Source organism: Entelurus aequoreus, linkage group LG17 (assembly GCF_033978785.1).
Source record: "Entelurus aequoreus isolate RoL-2023_Sb linkage group LG17, RoL_Eaeq_v1.1, whole genome shotgun sequence".
Taxonomy (NCBI): domain Eukaryota; kingdom Metazoa; phylum Chordata; class Actinopteri; order Syngnathiformes; family Syngnathidae; genus Entelurus; species Entelurus aequoreus.
In genome coordinates this window covers 12,671,701-12,689,761 of record NC_084747.1, presented here as the reverse complement: position 1 = coordinate 12,689,761, position 18,061 = coordinate 12,671,701, and the positions used below count along the sequence as shown (strand labels likewise).

Below are 18,061 nucleotides of genomic sequence, written 5' to 3'. Positions count from 1 at the left end.
ACATCCAGTGGACACAATTAGAACAGCAGTTTCTGTCATTAAAAAATGCAGCTGAATTTTTCACTTCGCAAACTCATCTCGCGAGCCAGATTGAACCTGCTATGCCCGAATGTCGAGGGAGGTGGGGGTTGGGTTGTGGGTGTTGGGGGTTAATTGTTCATATGTCTCTGATTTGCACATCAATCAATCTGAGGAGTAAAAGTTGGCAGTTTGTTATGCTGTTAAAAAGTGTGTAGTGCAGGTTTTTGAGCGTGCACAAACTTGACACATGAGGCCCCAGGTCCCTGGACTGAAGAAGGAGTAACCAAGCACTTGAAGCATCATCTATCTTACTGTTCAGGAAGGTTTCAGATACAGAGAAGACATGGGGTCATGAGTAGATAAGATTATGCTCCAAATAATCCAAGTTTGTATGAATACCTCAGATATTTGTGAAAGAAGCAGTGAGGAGGTCCTGGGTAGGGTGGATGTCACCACATATGAGCAACATACCACAAACTAAACAGTTATTTTTACCCCCCTCCGAGTAATCTGGCTTCCTCCCACCTCCAAAAACATTCACCTGGGGATAGGTTGATTGGCAACACTAAATGGGCCCAGGGGATAAATGTGAGTGTGAATGCTGTCTATCTGTGTTGGCCCTGCTATGAGGTGGCGACTTGTCCAGGTTGTACCCCGCAATACCGAACGGGACAAGTGTTAGAAAATGGATGGACAGTTATTTTCCCTTGTGTGTTCTTATGTGTTTTACTGCGTCTGCATTATGTGTGAACCTTTTACAGCACACTGAACAACTAAATGTTTTTTCTCCAGCGTGTGTTCTCATGTGTCGACACAAAGAGCTGCTATGAGGAAAGCTTTTGCCACAAACTGAACACTTAAATGGTTTTTCACCTGTGTGTGTTCTCATGTGTTGAGTCAAACGGCTCTTTTTAGTAAAACTTTGACCACAAATTGAACAGCTCAAACATTGTTTACCTCTCTTCTTTGTAGAGCATTCAGAGTGTTTGTTGTCAGTGTGAGTCCTCATATCACCTTCACAGTCTGTATCACTGCTCAAAGGTTCTTTAACCTCGTCTTCAGCCTCACTATCTGATAGTGGCGCTACGAGGTTGTCTACTTGTGGTTTCTCTTCATCATCTTCAGTCTTCACAGAGAGAATACTCAGTGGAAACTTGGTGTAATCAGCTTCCTCTCGTCCTAGAAGACACTCTCCCTCCTGAGTGATGCAGAGTTCCTCCTCTTCCTTTTTAATGCAGGGTGGTTGTGGAGTCTCCTGCTTCAAAGTGGAGCTCCCCCCTAACTGAGGGGAAACTTCTTCTGGATTACCGATCAGCTGCTGGACGTCTGCAAGACACAAACAACACAAGCACACTTTCTTCTATGTACTGTATGTGTGTGTAGTAGGGTTGTACGGTATACTGCTACTAATAAAGTATTGTGGTACTAATCAATTGAAATCGGTACTATACCACCTTTGAAAAGTACCGGAACCGTTCTTTCACCTGAATGCTGCTGTGCGGCGGTGACTACAGAGCCGAGGCGCAGGATGTTGAGTGTGTCAAAACGCACACACAAAGTGCATACAAGCAATAACATGGTGGAGAGGAAAAAGCATCAAAGGACAATTCTACTGGTTAATAAAGAGGGTGTGTGAAGTGCAATATGGAGGTATTTGGGCTTCTAAATTAACAATAAAGGTGACACTTTAAACAGGGAGCCGCCGCTCTGCAAGGGTTGCTGTACACCTTTCCTGTTTGTGGGCTCCCAGACCGTGGTCGAGGAGTGCAGGGGAGACGTTCCCTCCAGGGCCCATGTTTTGTCGGGGGTAACACTGGGTCTTACACTTACTCACGTCACTCAGCCCACATACTGCCACTCTTAAAGGTGCACACACACATACACTACTCTCACAACAGCTGCTTTAAAACACGCCTTGCCAAATGTGGTGATTAGTATTACCACCTTTGCTTCAGACTTAGGTCAACATTTAAATAATAAGCATTCAGATCTGCACAAGGAGTTTAAATAGTGACAGGTATAATGTAGTTGTTACACTTGTCCTGCTGCTCTCTCTTTACTCGCCCGCTCACTCACTGACGTCACTCAGACAACACGTTGACATTCTCACAAATACACATACTACTCTCATAAGTTAACCAGCTCCCCTGCTGTGCACATGTAGATACGTAGAACTTGATGCCAAATATTAGCGCAGTTAAAACTGCCCAATTAGCAGTCAACTAATGCAAGTGAAATGAATACATTTTGTAAGACATTTCTACATTTTGTGTTTTGTCTTTAATAAATGTGTTTTACCTGCCACATGGCTTATCTGTGTACATTTATTCATAGTTTCGTTTTTAGTACTTAATTAATCATTAATAATTGTATTTTTCTTAAAGGCCTACTGAAATGAATTTTTTTTATTTAAACGGGGATAGCAGATCCATTCTATGTGTCATACTTGATCATTTTGCGATATTGCCATATTTTTGCTGAAAGGATTTAGTATAGAACATCGACGATAAAGTTCACAACTTTTGGTCGCTGATAAAAAAAAACAACTTGCCTGTACCGGAAGTAGCGTGACGTCAACAGTTGAAAGGCTCCTCACATTTCCCCATTGTTTACAATGCAGCTAGAGCGATTTGGACCGAAAAAGCGACGATTACCCCATAATTTGAGCGAGGATGAAAGATTTGTGGATGAGGAACGTTAGAGTGACGGACTAGAATGCAGTGTAAGACATATCTTTTTTCGCTCTGACCGTAACTTAGGTACTAGTCCTCATTGGATTCCACACTCTCTTTTTCTATTGTGGATCACGGATTTGTATTTTAAACCACCTCGGATACTATATCCTCTTGAAAATGAGAGTCGAGAACGCGAAATGGACATTCACAGTGACTTTTATCTCCACGACAATACATTGGCGAAGGTCTTTAGCTACGGAGCTAACGTGATAGCATCGTGCTTAAATGCAGATAGAAACAAAAGAAATAAGCCCCTGACTGGAAGGATAGACAGAAAATCAACAATACTATTAAACCATGGAAATGTAAATACACGGTTAATGCTTTCCAGGCTGGCGAAGGTTAACAATGCTGTTGCTAACGACGCCATTGAAGCTAACTTAGCAACCGGACCTCACAGAGCTATGCTAAAAACATTAGCTATCTACCTACGCCAGCTAGCCCTCATCTGCTCATCAACACCCGTGCACACCTGCGTTCCAGCGATCGACGGTGCGACGAAGGACTTCACCCGATCACAGATGCTGTCGGCGAGACGGAGGAAGTTAAGGTGAGTTCGGCGGCTAGTGCGTCTGCTATCCATCTCTGTCCTCCTTGTTGTGTTGCTGTAGTCCGCCGCTAATACACCGATCCCACCTACAGCTTTCTTTTTTGCAGTCTCCATTGTTCATTAAACAAATTGCAAAAGATTCACCAACACAGATGTCCGGAATTCCGTGGAATTTTGGGATGAAAACAGAGTTTTTTTGTATCCGCATACTTCCGTTTCAACGATTGACGTCACACGCATACGTCATCATACATAGACATTTTCAACCGGAAGTTTAGCGGGATATTTAAAATTGCACTTTATAAGTTAACCCGGCCGTATTGGCATGTGTTGCAATGTTAAGATTTCATCATTGATATATAAACTATCAGACTGCATGGTCAGTAGTAGTGGCTTTCAGTAGGCCTTTAAAGCACAGACCAGGAGTGGCAACCATAAATCATGAATCATTTAATATGTCAGTAGAACTTTTTGTTCTAATCTAATCCTTGATTATAGCAGACTATATGTAATATGGGAAATTGTAAACTGTTATTTGAGTGCAACAAGAAAAGCCCGATGTGTTTAATGCCTTTTAATTTGTTTTTTAACCTTGTAAAATTGTTCTTTGACTGTAAGTGTTCAATGTAGTTTAAGATTTTTGGTTAAAATAAACCCAATATTGAAAATGTTCGTAGTTCCCTTTATTTGGAAAAGTATCTATACATGTAAGTTAAAGTTAAAGTACTACATTATTGGTATGGGGACAACCCTAGTGTGTAGTGTTTCATGGCCATTCATTTAGTGCCTTGCCAGAATGATGGATCAATGTTTACATGACTTGTCATAGACTCAGAAAAGCTAAGCTAGAGTCACAGAAAGTAGAAAACATTTGCTTCGACAATATTGAAATACACTATATTGTAAAAAAAAAAAAAGTATTTGGCCACCTGCCTTTACTCACATATGAACTGGAAGTGTCATCACATGGAATTGTCCAAAATGTTTTGGTGTCCTGGAGCATTCAAAGCTCCTTTCACCGGAGCTAAGGGGCTGAAAAACTCCTTAAAAACCAACCCCAGACCATAATTCCTCCTCCACCAAATTTCACACTCGGCAAAATGCAGTTTGAAATGTAAAATGTTCTCCTGGCAACCTCCAAACCCAGACTGGTCCATCAGATTGCCAGATGGAAAAGCGTGACTCATCAGTCCAGAGAAGGTGTCTCCACTGCTCTAGAGTCCAGTGGCAACGTGCTTTACACCACTGCATCCCACGCTTTGCATTGGACTTGGTGATGTATGGCTTAGATGCAGCTGCTCGGCCATGGAAACCCATTCCATGAAGCTCTCTGCGTACTGTACGTGGGCTAATTGGAAGGTCACATGAAGTTTGGAGCTCTGTAGCAACTGACTGTGCAGAAAGTCTTTGCACTATGCTGTTGTGGAATTTCTGACCTTTGAACTATATTTCGTGTGTATTAAGAATGTCTGCTCATTTCATTCCTCTTCTATTCTGTGCCATTGAATGGACCGGATGTGGGACAAAAGTGAATATGGAGTCATGCCAACCTGTCTACAGAATGTTTAGATTGTCTAAGTATGACTAAGAGATACGAGGTCGGAACAGACAGATCAAAAACAACAAATCCGTGACGCACGAGAAGAGAACTGACTGACGCACGAAGGACAGATAAAAATGGAGGGGAGACCAGGACAAGGGAGAGATTTTGTTTGATTCTTGTGTCCTCCGGAGGACGGTTGTCAACAACTCAATCTGACTTGCACTTTTGACTAATGGGTAAATAAACTGTTTGTACTAAACTACTTTTGTTGCCTGTTTAAGCTTCGGACAATCCACTACAATACTGACCCCTCTCTGTCAGTTTACGTGGCCTACCACTTGGTGGCTGAGTTGCTGTTGTTCCCAAACTCTTTTTTTTTTTATAATAAAGTTGACTTTGGGATATTTAGAAGCAAGGACATTTCACGACTGGATTTGTTGCACAGGTGGCATCCTATGACAGTTCCACGCTGGAAATCACTGAGAGCGGCCCATTCTTTCACAAATGTTTGTAGAAACAGTCTCCATGCCTAAGTGCTTGATTTTATACACCGGGCCAAGTGTTTAGGACACCTGATTCTCATCATTTGGATGGGTGGCCAAATACTTTTGGCAAAATAGTGTACATCACAAAACTAATAAAGATAATATATATCTCAAAGAAGTCTGTAGTTAAGAAGTAGAGGACTTTTTTAGATATTAAATGCAAAAAATGTGATCCACTTTCTATACAATTGCAATGATCATTTTATTTTCTTTGGTTTTGACACAATTTGTACAATATATTATAACTTACATCTAGTGTACATATTTACAACATCATTTAAAGCTGTTTAAATTTACATTTTTCAGTGACTTTGTAAAAATGGCAGTAAAACTCCATGTCACAATATTACAATAGACTATTGTATCGTGACTCAAGTACCGTGATACATAGTTTATCATGAAGTCCTTTCCAATACCTCGTCTAGGGCTGGACAATTATGGCAAAACATAATAATCACAATTATTTTGAGTGATTTTGGAATCACAAATTGTAAAAACAGTACCACCAAAACTCAATTTTAAATATAATCTAAAGGAACAACCAGATATACATTAGTAACATAAATAACACGTAAAATAACGATCATAGTAACAATAAATTACAATTATTATAGCAATATTTTTTGGTGTTTTCCAAGCCCTTGATTAGCAGCCTATTTTCTCTCTTTGTAGCGTTTGATGGACGCTACGTCACTTCATGGGTCAAAAAATAGCTAAGCTACAGGAATCACTACGGGTTCAAAAAGGATCTAGGCTAACGCCACGCTACTGGGAACTGTAGTTAAGCTACATAGCGTCGCTTCTAACTCGTAAATAAACGCTAGCAAAAGTCAGCTAACAATGCAGGTTATGGGGATGCACTCTATTTCGCCTATAAAAAACTAACAAATAGCCAAAAGTTTATATACACGCTGTAAGTATATATGTAATGTAATAACAGGCACATTCATAATAACATGTAATATTTACGTATTTTCATTATTTTTTTATCATTTTAAGCAAACGGCAGCTCATTATTTTCACAGACGCATCACAACGTTCGCTATTTCCTTCAACACCAAGAAATTATAATGATTGTAGGAATATTTTGTCTTCATTCCAGCCCTTGATTAGCAGTCTATTTTCTCTCTTTGTAGCGTTTGATGGACGCTACGTCACTACATGGGTCAAAAAATAGCCAAGCTACAGGAATCACTACGGGTTCAAAAAGGAGCGAGGCTAACGCCACGCTACTGGGAACTGAAATATCCAAAAGCTTCCAGCAACTTTGTATATACACGCTGTAAGTATATATGTACTGTAATAACAGGCACATTCATAATAACATGTAATATTTACGTATTTTCATCATTTTAAGCAAACGGCGGCGCATTATTTTCACAGATGCATCACAACGTTCGCTACTTCCTTCAACAACACCACCAACTATTACTAATAAAGGCAGACTTCATGAGTGCCATCAAAGAATACTTTGGGACAAATTATGATCCAGAACCTTATATTTTTGAGCCTGAATATAAGGAGGATGAGCTAGGGCTGGGCGATATATCGATATATGCGATACATCGCGGGTTTGTCTCTGTGCGATATAGAAAATGACTATTTTGGGATATTTGAGTATACATTCTCACGCAGTTGCTTTTAGCTGCGGACATTACACTGCAGGCTCTTCCCACTCTTTCTCGTCTCTCCTTCTCACAGACAGCGAGCGCACCTTCTTACATATGTAACATACTGTCACGTCATATGTCACATACGTATACGCCCTCGCGCAGCAGAGAGGTAGCAGCATGGCTAAAGCTAGCTGTGGTGCGAGTGGTAATACGAGAGAAAGAAGGTGCAAATCTGGTAGCAAATGAAGGAAGAATTAATTCCCAAGGAAAACAGCAGGGGGTCCATCGTCTGGCGGTGGTTTGGCTTCAAGTGGGAATATGTTGAACAGACAACCGTAATTTGTCAAGTGTGGGGAAAAAGCATTGCTACAAAAAGTAGCATTACTGCTAATGTGTAGCATCATTTGAAAAGTCACCCGCTACAGAATGAAGAGTGCTTACTCCGCATGTCAACATCTCCATTCGGTGCCACACGCCCACACCATAAAAATGCCGAGGCAAACATTTCAAGATCAACACCGTATGAAAAAAATAGTCAACAACAGAAGGAGATAACGTCCGCATGAACCTACCACATGCACTATTTGATTTCCTATTATGCAGCTCATTTTTATTTGACACTTATTGAAATATCTTGTGTGACATCATGCACAAAAGTGCACTTTAGTTGTTTTAAACTATTGTAGTGGCGTTCTGTACAAAAAGTGCACTTTAATTTAGTGTTGTTTTGATTTGTCATCTTAGTGACATCATGCCCCCTTAACCCCCCCACCCCCATCTCCTGAATTCGGAGGTCTCAAGGTTGGCAAGTATGCTTGAAGAACACAATGAATTTAGACTTAATCTCAGTGTTTCTACAAAGCAATTACACTTTAAGTCACAACCAATCTAGGATTGAACAAAAAACAAAATAAAGCATGAATAAAAACTATTCTATGTATCAACTACCTCATTTGTCATTTCCACATATTAATCCTGTGCTAACTCAACAAACCATACACACTGAGGTAGAAACTATTCAAGAGTGTTGAGTTACTTCCTGTCTTCTAGACATAATGTGTATTGATACAAAAAATAAAAGCTGTGCAATGTGTGAACAATTTCAACAAAGCACAAATAAAAAGTTAAAAGACTGACAGTATTGCAGTAAATCACACACTGTTCACTTTCTTTACATTTGCACAGAAGACAATCATTTTCACAGAACTATGCTGATGGGTTATTTTACTCCTGTTGGGTGGAGGGGGAGGAGTCACAGCCCCGCTTTACCGTGTACCTCTTGCTTGGTATACTTGCTCACCCCTGTATAAAGTTTTTGCTTGCCTAACAGAATTGCTATTGTGACATCCAGTGGACACATTTAGAACAGCAGTTTCTTTCATTAAAAAAATGCAGCTGAATTTTACACTTCGCAAACTCATCTTGTGGGCCGGATTGAACCTGTTATGCCCGAATGTCGAGGGAGGTGGGGGTTGGGTTGGGGGTTGGGTTGGGGGTTAATTGTTCATATGTTTTTGATTTGCACATAAATCAGTCTGAGGAGTAAAAGTTGTCACTTTTTTATGGGAACAGTTACCCAGCATCACTTATGTGTCAACGTGAGTTTTGATACATCTCAACTTTGCAGTGAAAAAGGGTGTAGTGCAGGTTTTTGAGCGTGCGCAAACTACACATGAGGCCCCAGGTCCCTGGACTGAAGAAGGAGTAACCAAGCACTTGAAGCATCATCTATCTTACTGTTCAGGAAGGTTTCAGATACAGAGAAGACATGGGGTCATGAGTAGATAAGATTATGCTTCAAATAATCCAAGTTTGTATGAATACCTCAGATATTTGTGAAAGAAGCAGTGAGGAGGTCCTGGGTAGGGTGGATGTCACCACATATGAGCAACATACCACAAACTAAACAGCTAATTGGTTATTTTCCCTTGTGTGTTCTTATGTGTTTTACTGCGTCTGCATTATGTGGGAACCTTTTACAGCACACTGAACAACTAAATGGTTTTTCTCCAGTGTGTGTTCTCGACACAAAGAGCTGCTTAGAGGAAAGCTTTTACCACAAACTGAACAATTAAATGGTCTTAGTCCAGTGTGTTCTCATGTGTCGAGTCAATATTCTCTTAACAGAAAAGCTTTTGCCACAAACTGAACACTTACATGGTTTTTCATTTGTGTGTGTTCTCATGTTCAATCAAACTGCCCTTAAAAGAAAAGCTTTTGCCACAAACTGGACAATTAAATGGTTTTTCACCTGTGTGTGTTCTCATGTGTTGAGTCAAATATCTTTTAACAGAACAGCTTTTGCCACAAACTGAACAATTAAATGGTTTTTCACCTGTGTGTGTTCTCATGTGTTGAGTCAAATTTCGGGAAAAGCTTTCGCCACAAACTGCACAATTAAATGGTTTATCTCCTGTGTGCATTCTCATGTGTCGAGTCAAATGGCTTTTTTGAGAAAAGCTTTTGCCACAAACTGAACACTTACATGGTTTTTCCCTTGTGTGTGTTCTCATGTGTCGCTCCAAAGAGCTATTTTGAGAAAAGCTTTTGCCACAAACTGAACACTTACATGGTGTTTCCCTTGTGTGTGTTCTCATGTGTCGCTTCAAAGAGCTATTTTGAGAAAAGCTGTTGCCACAAACTGAACAATTAAATGGTTTTTCACCTGTGTGTGTTCTCATGTGTTGAGTCAAATAGCTATTTTGAGAAAAGCTTTTGCCACAAACTGAGCAGCTCAAACATTTTTCACCTGTCTTCTTTGTAGAGCATTCAGACTGTTTGTTGTCAGTGTGAGTTCTCATATCACCTTCACAGTCCGTGTCGCTGCTCAAAAGTTCTTCAACCTCGTCTTCAGCCTCACTATCTGATAGTGGAGCTAAGAGGTTGTCTACTTGTGGTTTCTCTTCATCATCGTCAGTCTTCACAGAGAGAATACTCAGTGGAAACTTGGTGTAATCAGCTTCCTCTCGTCCTAGAAGACACTCTCCCTCCTGAGTGATGCAGAGTTCCTCCTCTTCCTTTTTAATGCAGGGTGGTTGTGGAGTCTCCTGCTTCAAAGTGGAGCTCCCCACTAACTGAGGGGAAACTTGGACGTCTGCAAGACACAAACAACAAAAACACACTTTCTTCTATGTACTGTATGTGTGTGTAGTAGGGTTGTACAGTATACTGCTACTAATAAAGTATTGCAGTACTAATCAATTGAAATCGGTACTATACCACTTTTGAAAGGTACCTGTACCGTTCTTTAATCTCAATGCTGATACCGTTCTTTAATCTGAATGCCGCTAATGTTGAGTGTGTCAAAACGCACACACAAAGTGCATACAAGCAATAACATGGTGGAGAGGAAGAAAGGCAACAAAGGACAATTCTACTGGTTAATAAAGAGGGTGCGTGAAGTGCAATATGGAGGTATTTGGGCTTCTAAACTAACAATAAAGGTGACACTTTAAAAAGGGAGCCGCTCTGCAAGGGTTGCTTTACACCTTTCCTGTTTGTGGGCTCCCAGACCGTGGTCGAGGAGCGCAGGGGAGACGTTCCCTCCAGGGCCCATGTTTTGTCGGCGGTAAGACTGGGTCCATAAAGTTCCGCTCTTTGGTCGGAAGGACGAGGCCGTCGATTAGTTACAACTTGCTCACTTTATTTATACAAACTCTGTTTCCATATGAGTTGGGAAATTGTGTTAGATGTAAATATAAACGGAATACAATGATTTGCAAATCATTTTCAACCCATATTCAGTTGAATATGCTACAAAGACAACATATTTGATGTTCAAACTGATAAACGTTTTTTTTTTTGCAAATAATCATTAACTTTAGAATTTGATGCCAGCAACACGTGACAAAGAAGTTGGGAAAGGTGGCAATAAATACTGATAAAGTTGAGGAATGCTCATCAAACACTTATTTGGACCATCCCACAGGTGTGCAGGCTATTTGGGAACAGGTGGGTGCCATGATTGGGTATAAAAACAGCTTCCCAAAAAATGCTCAGTCTTTCACAAGAAAGGATGGGGCGAGGTACACCCCTTTGTCCACAACTGCGTGAGCAAATAGTCAAACAGTTTAAGAACAACGTTTCTCAAAGTGCAATTGCAAGAAATTTAGGGATTTCAACATCTACGGTCCATAATATCATCACAAGTTTCAGAGAATCTGGAGAAATCACTCCACGTAAGCAGCATGGCCAGAAACCAACATTGAATGACCGTGACCTTCGATCCCTCAGACGGCACTGTATCAAAAACCGACATCAATCTCTAAAGGATATCACCACATGGGCTCAGGAACACTTCAGAAAACCACTGTCACTAAATACAGTTGGTCGCTACATCTGTAAGTGCAATTTAAAGCTCTACTATGCAAAGCGAAAGCCATTTATCAACAACACCCAGAGACGCCGCCGGCTTCTCTGGGCCCGAGATCATCTAAGATGGACTGATGCAAAGTGGAAAAGTGTTTTGTGGTCTGAAGAGTCCACATTTCAAATTGTTTTTGGAAATATTCGACATCGTGTCATCCGGACCAAAGGGGAAGTGAACCATCCAGACTGTTATCGACGCAAAGTTCAAAAGCCAGCATCTGTGATGGTATGGGGGTGTATTAGTGCCCAAGACATGGGTAACTTACACATCTGTGAAGGCGCCATTAATGCTGAAAGGTACATACAGGTTTTGGAACAACATATGTTGCCATCTAAGCGCCGTCTTTTTCATGGACGCCCCTGCTTATTTCAGCATGACAATGCCAAGCCACATTCAGCACGTGTTACAACAGCGTGGCTTCGTAAAAAAAGATTGCGGGTACTTTCCTGGCCCGCCTGCAGTCCAGACCTGTCTCTCATCGAAAATGTGTGGCGCATTATGCAGTGTAAAATATGACAGCGGAGACCCCGGACTGTTGAACGACTGAAGCTCTACATAAAACTAGAATGGGAAAGAATTCCACTTTCAAAGCTTCAACAATTAGTTTCCTCAGTTCCCAATCGTTTATTGAGTGTTGTTAAAAGGAAAGGCCATGTAACACAGTGGTGAACATGCCCTTTCCCAACTACTTTGGCAGGTGTTGCAGCCATGAAATTCTAAGTAAATTACTATTTGCAAAAAAAAAAAAAGTTTATGAGTTTGAACATCAAATATGTTGTCTTTGTAGTGCATTCAACTGAATATGGGTTGAAAAGGATTTACAAATCATTGTATTCCGTTTATATTTACATCTAACACAATTTCTCAACTCATATGGAAACGGGGTTTGTAATTTCCACAGGGCACAACCGGACATCCACCATGCTATTAACACTCCTGCACATGCTACCACTACCTCTCCTTACTTGCCCACTCACTTGCTCACGTCACTCAGCCCACATACTGCCACTCTTAAAGGTGCACACACACATACACTACTCTCACAACAGCTGCTTTAAAACACGCCTCGCCAAATGTGGTGATTAGTATTACCACCTTTGCTTCAGACTTAGGTCAACATTTAAATAATAAGCATTCAGATCTGCACAAGGAGTTTAAATAGTGACAGGTATAATGTAGTTGTTACACCTGTCCTGCTGCTCTCTCTTTACTCGCCCGCTCACTCACTGACGTCACTCAGACAACATGTTGACATTCTCACAAACACACATACTACTCTCATAAGTTAACCAGCTCCCCTGCTGTGCACATGTAGATACGTAGACGCGCACACAGCTGCTTGGCTTGATGCCAAATATTAGCACAGTTAAAACTGCCCAATTAGCAGTCAACTAATGCAAGTGAAATAACTACATTTTGTAACAAATTACTACAATTTGTGTTTTGTCTTTAATAAATGTGTTTTACCTGCTACATGGCTTATCTGTGTACATGTATCCATAGTTTTCCATAGTTTTTTGTTCTTTGTTTGTGAGGATTTAATGTAGTGTAAGATTTTCTGTTTAAAATAAAGCCAATATTGACATTTTTCGTAGTTGCCTTTATTTGGAAAAGTATCTATACATTTAGTACCGGTACTAAATTATTAATATCGGGACAACCCTAGTGTGTAGTGTTTCATGGCCATTCATTTAGTGCCTTGCCAGAATGATGGATCAATGTTTACATGACTTGTCATAGACTCAGAAAAGCTAAGCTAAATTCACAGAAAAATATTAGTGCAGTTAAAAATGCCCAATTAGCAGTCAACTAATGCAAATGAAATGACTACATTTTGTAACAAATTCCTACCATTTGTGTTTTGTCTTTAATAAATGTGTTTTACCTGCTACAAGGCGTATCTGTGTACATTTATTTGGAAAAGTATCCATACATTTAAGTTAAAGTTAAAGTACCACCGGTACCGGTACTAAATTATTGGTATGGGGACAACCCTAGTGTGTAGTGTTTCATGGCCATTCATTTAGTGCCTTGACAGAATGATGGATCAATGTTTACATGACTTGTCATAGACTCAGAAAAGCTAAGCTAGAGTCACAGAAAGTAGAAAACATTTGCTTCGACAAATACAGATTTGTAAGACTAAAAAAGATAATATCTATCTGAAAGAAGTTTGTAGTTAAGAAGTAGAGGACTTTTTTACATATTATATGCAAGAAAAATAATTATAATTTCATTTACTTTGTTTTTGACACAATTTGTCCAATAAATTATAACTAGCATCTAGTGTACATATTTACCACATTTACTTTAAGCTCTTTACATTTAAATTTCTCAGTGACTTTGTAAAAATCACAGTAAAACTCCATGTCACAATATTACAATAGACTATTGTATCGTGACTCAAGTACCGTGATACATAGTTTATCATGAAGTCCTTTCCAATACCTCATCTACGGCTGGACAATTATGGCAAAACATAATCACAATTATTTTGAGTGATTTTGGAATCACGATAAATAACACCATTATTTATTATTTTGGAAACGTAAAAACAATACCACCAAAACTAAATATTGAATATAATCTAAAAGAGCAACCAGATATACATTAGTAACACATTAATAACACGTAAAATAACAATCATAGTAACAATAAATTACAATTATTATAGCAATATTTTTTGGTGTTTTCCCAGCCCTTGATTAGCAGTCTATTTTCTCTCTTTGTAGCGTTTGATGGACGCTACGTCACTACATGGGTGGAAAATAGCTAAGCTACAGGAATCACTACGGGTTCAAAAAGGAGCGAGGCTAACGCCACGCTACTGGCAACTGTAGTTAAGCTACATAGCGTCGCTACTTGTTGTGCACTACTGCCCATCACTCATTCTAACTCATAAATAAACGCTAGCAAAAGTCAGCTAACAATGCAGGTAATGGGGATGCACTCTATTTCGCCTATAAAAAACTAACAAATTGCCAAAAGCTTCCATTAACTTTTTATATACATGTTGTAAGTATATATGTGATGTAATAACAGGCACATTCATAATAACATGTAATATTTACGTATTTTTATAATTTTTTATCATTTTAAGCAAACGGCGGCACATTATTTTCACAGACGCATCACAACGTTCGCTATTTCCTTCAACAACACCACCAATTATTACTAATAAAGGCAGACTTCATGAGTGCCATCAAAGAATACTTTGGGACAAATTATGATCCAGAACCTTATATTTTTGAGCCTGAATATAAGGAGGATGAGCTACAAGTTTTAGAAGCTGAGTGATAAGCAGATAAAGCAAGAAGCACTATTGCTAAGTGCTAAACAAAAAAATACAAAGTAAATGCCATCCAATCTCGATTAATATATATATATATATTTTTTTTTTTACATTAAAAGCGTATTGTCCCGTGCAGGATAATAGCGAGTACAGTTGCATCCCTACTATTTACTACCACAGTATCTTGTAACAGACATGTCCGCCATGTTTGATGGAGGTAATATATGCTCACAGCTGACAACTGTCATTTTGTTCATATCTATAATTGTGTTTACTAGAGGTGTAACGGTACAGGCCACCCATGCTTCGGTCCGTACCTGGTTTTAGAACCACAGTTTTGCTTATTTTCTGTACATTTTGTGGGGGTAAAAAGAACAACCTTTTTTTCCTCTCAAGGTTCTTTAGTTTTGTTTTGCTTGTCACCACAAACATTCTGCAGGAAACAAAGTATCAGTGGTGTATTGAATACTGTAGGATTTTTATTTGAAGTTAACATTTACTAAACAATATTTTCAAATAATAATTTTTATTCTTTAATGACTTGAAAACGTCAGTACTTTTTACCAGAGCTTAGAAAAAGGCAAGCGGTGCACCGATTGTGGAGTTTTATATTTAATAAAAGTACATGAAAGTGCAGTTTGAATTTGAGGTACTGTAAAATACACATTAAACAAGTTTAATGACTATTTCAGGGACAAAATGTTTTTATCCACAAACTCAAAATTTATTTAAAAAAAAAAAAAAAGGGTCTGCAGAGTTCTTTAGTACATGTTGTGTAACGTACACAAACACACACACATTCTCAGACACACAGGATCACGGTCAATAAAGGCGGATTCACGCAGGATTATACCAAGTATCGTTGCTTGCCTACTGTTTACTACTGCGGTCAGGCCCGGCCCTAACCAATCTGGCGCCCTAGGCAAAATTTTAGGTGGCGCCCCCCCACATCGGCAGTGAAGTGTATATACTCACAAGAAACGGAATAGCTTTGTCTTTGACCTTTTTTTTTACTTAAAGAAAGCAAATCAACAATCAGAATAGTTAACAAGATAAAAAAAATATGAATAAATAAATGAATACAAAAAATAAAAAATGAATATACGAAATACAATATTTTTTACATACATAAACACAAAATAAAACGTGTCAACAAGTTGCATAAAATAAATTAAAAATACAATATAAATAAGGCACTGCACAAAACAAGATATCAAACCAGTATGACTTTAACAACTATATTACAAAAAAAGGGAATCCTACAGAGTTCTCTATTTGTGCTTTTTAATATTGCATTAACTAGAATGACTTACAAATGACTGTACACCACCCCCTCATCAACCTCACATCACCTGCTACAGCCTTACTCTCCTAGTCTTTCTTGCAGCAAAGTCATCTACAACATCATCATATGACAACTGATTTGAGACCACATGATTTATGCTTATGATGGAAAGTCCACTGAGACGTTCTTGCATCATAGTAGATCTCAGGTAGGTTTGAATGAGTTTGAGCTTAGAGAAGCTTCTTTCAGCAGCAGCCGCTGTAACAGGAAGAGTGGCAGAGATTCTCAGAGCAATGCACATGTTGGGGTAAATTTCTGCCAGCTTCTTCTCATGCAGGAAGGTCAAGAGTTCCATGTTTGTCATGTTCTTTGATGGCAATGGTGGGAAATTCTGCATTTCCATTGCAAGTTCTGTGCCATTAATGTCCAGCTGGCTGTCATGGGTCAGAGTAGTACTCAGGGTTTGGCACTGCTGTAGCAGCTCTTCTTTTTGTAAGTTGTGGAAATTGAGGAGTACTCCAAACTTGTCATTCACCTCTCCAAGGCTCTGAAATCTCTCATCAAGTGAAGAGATGGCTGCATCCACTACCACATTAAAAAATGTGGTTTCCATTTTTTTAAGTGCATCTTGTATGGGCTCATCTGGAGACTCATAACCGAAGTGCCTTTTGGTGGTTCTCAATCGCTTTTGTTTGAGTTCAGCCTCCACATTCATTTCTTCACACATCTCCTTTGCCGTTGTCTGTGAATCAGAAAATCCAGTGTTTCTGTAGCTGCTGAGGGAATCTTTGGTTTTCTTCAGCAAGTCGACAGCCACATCCAGCTGCATGAGTTTACTCATACTGGATCTTGCTGAGAATGTCATACCAGATAGCTGTACAAATGCAAAAACGATAGGATCCAATCTCCTCAGCCAAAGACTGGGCTTCAACTCTCACCACAGGGTCTGCAGTTGTTTCCCTCACCTCCAGAAGAGCCTCTCTGACTTGCCGAGCCTGATATCTGACTGCCTCAATGCTTTTTATCCTGCTTTCCCATCTGGTCTCAGCCCATGATTTCAAAGTGGTTTTAACATGTTTCAGGAGGACACCCCACCTATGGGTGGAGGCTGAGAAGAGCTTGAATAACTTTGCTAAATGCCCAAGGTAGCCAAGGGCATCTGGTGAGCTTTTTGCAGCATCAGCTACTACCAGATTTAAAGTGTGGGCACCACATGGGACCAAAAAAAGCTCTTGAGTTTAGCTGAAGCAACCTTGCCTGAACCCCTTTATTTTTTCCCTTCATGTTGGCCCCATTGTCATAAGACTGTCCTCTGCAGTCTTCAAAAGGAATGTTAAGCTCCTCTAACCGTTTTAGGATGAGAGTTGACAAATGATCTCCTGTTGATTCCTCTGCAACAAGAAAGCCCAGGAAATGCTCTTTAACTTGTGGTATGTCTTCTTGTGACACTATCCTGACTATGACAGAGAGCTGTTCCTTATGACTCAGATCAGGTGTGCAATCTAAAATGATGGAGAAATACTTTGATGTTTTGATCTCTTCCACAATGCGTTTTAGTATTCTTGAACTGATGGAGTCAATCAGTTCATTTTGGATTGTTTTTCTTTTTCCCAGATAATGTACGTGACTGCCAGCTCCACTTTCTACTCTACTGACATGCTGCTTCATCACTGGATCAAATTTGGCCATAAGCTCCACTTCTTTCAGAAAATTGCCATGGTCTGGTTTATTTAATGTGTCCGTGGACCCCCTGAATTTGAAAGCCACGTTTCTTTCAGCTAAGGACTGAATTATTGCCACCAAACGATGTAGAACTTCACGCCACCTTTTTCTCTCAGCCTCAGCAAGTGCCATCTCTTGTTTATCTATTGTGAGTCCTTTCGCAAAACGGACCTCCAAGTCCTTCCATGTTGCCATGTGAGCATTATGCTCCTGGCTTTCCTCATGGACCTTGAGCCAGTGGCTTGCATTTTTCCAGTCCTTCAGATCTTCCCTACTCAGTTCGTAATCTCTCTTGGAAAACATTTTGCAGCAGAAGCAGTGCAAGCTATCTTCTTTTTTCGAGTACATAAGCCAGGTTCTTCTCACCTTTAAACCATTGATTAAGA

The 18,061-nt window shown here is 39.7% G+C and overlaps 1 protein-coding gene across 1 annotated transcript in view; it reads right to left on the bottom strand.

The window, feature by feature from the left end:
• Positions 1–18,061, bottom strand: part of LOC133632380 (gastrula zinc finger protein XlCGF57.1-like) — a 72,462-nt gene that overhangs the window by 50,515 nt on the left and 3,886 nt on the right. The window contains exons 2-3 of the mRNA XM_062024771.1: positions 9,814–10,101; positions 1,112–1,347 (exon numbers count right to left, since the gene is read on the bottom strand). Of these exons, the coding sequence (XP_061880755.1) occupies positions 1,112–1,347; positions 9,814–10,101 (524 nt within the window). The remainder of the gene's footprint in view (positions 1–1,111; positions 1,348–9,813; positions 10,102–18,061) is intronic.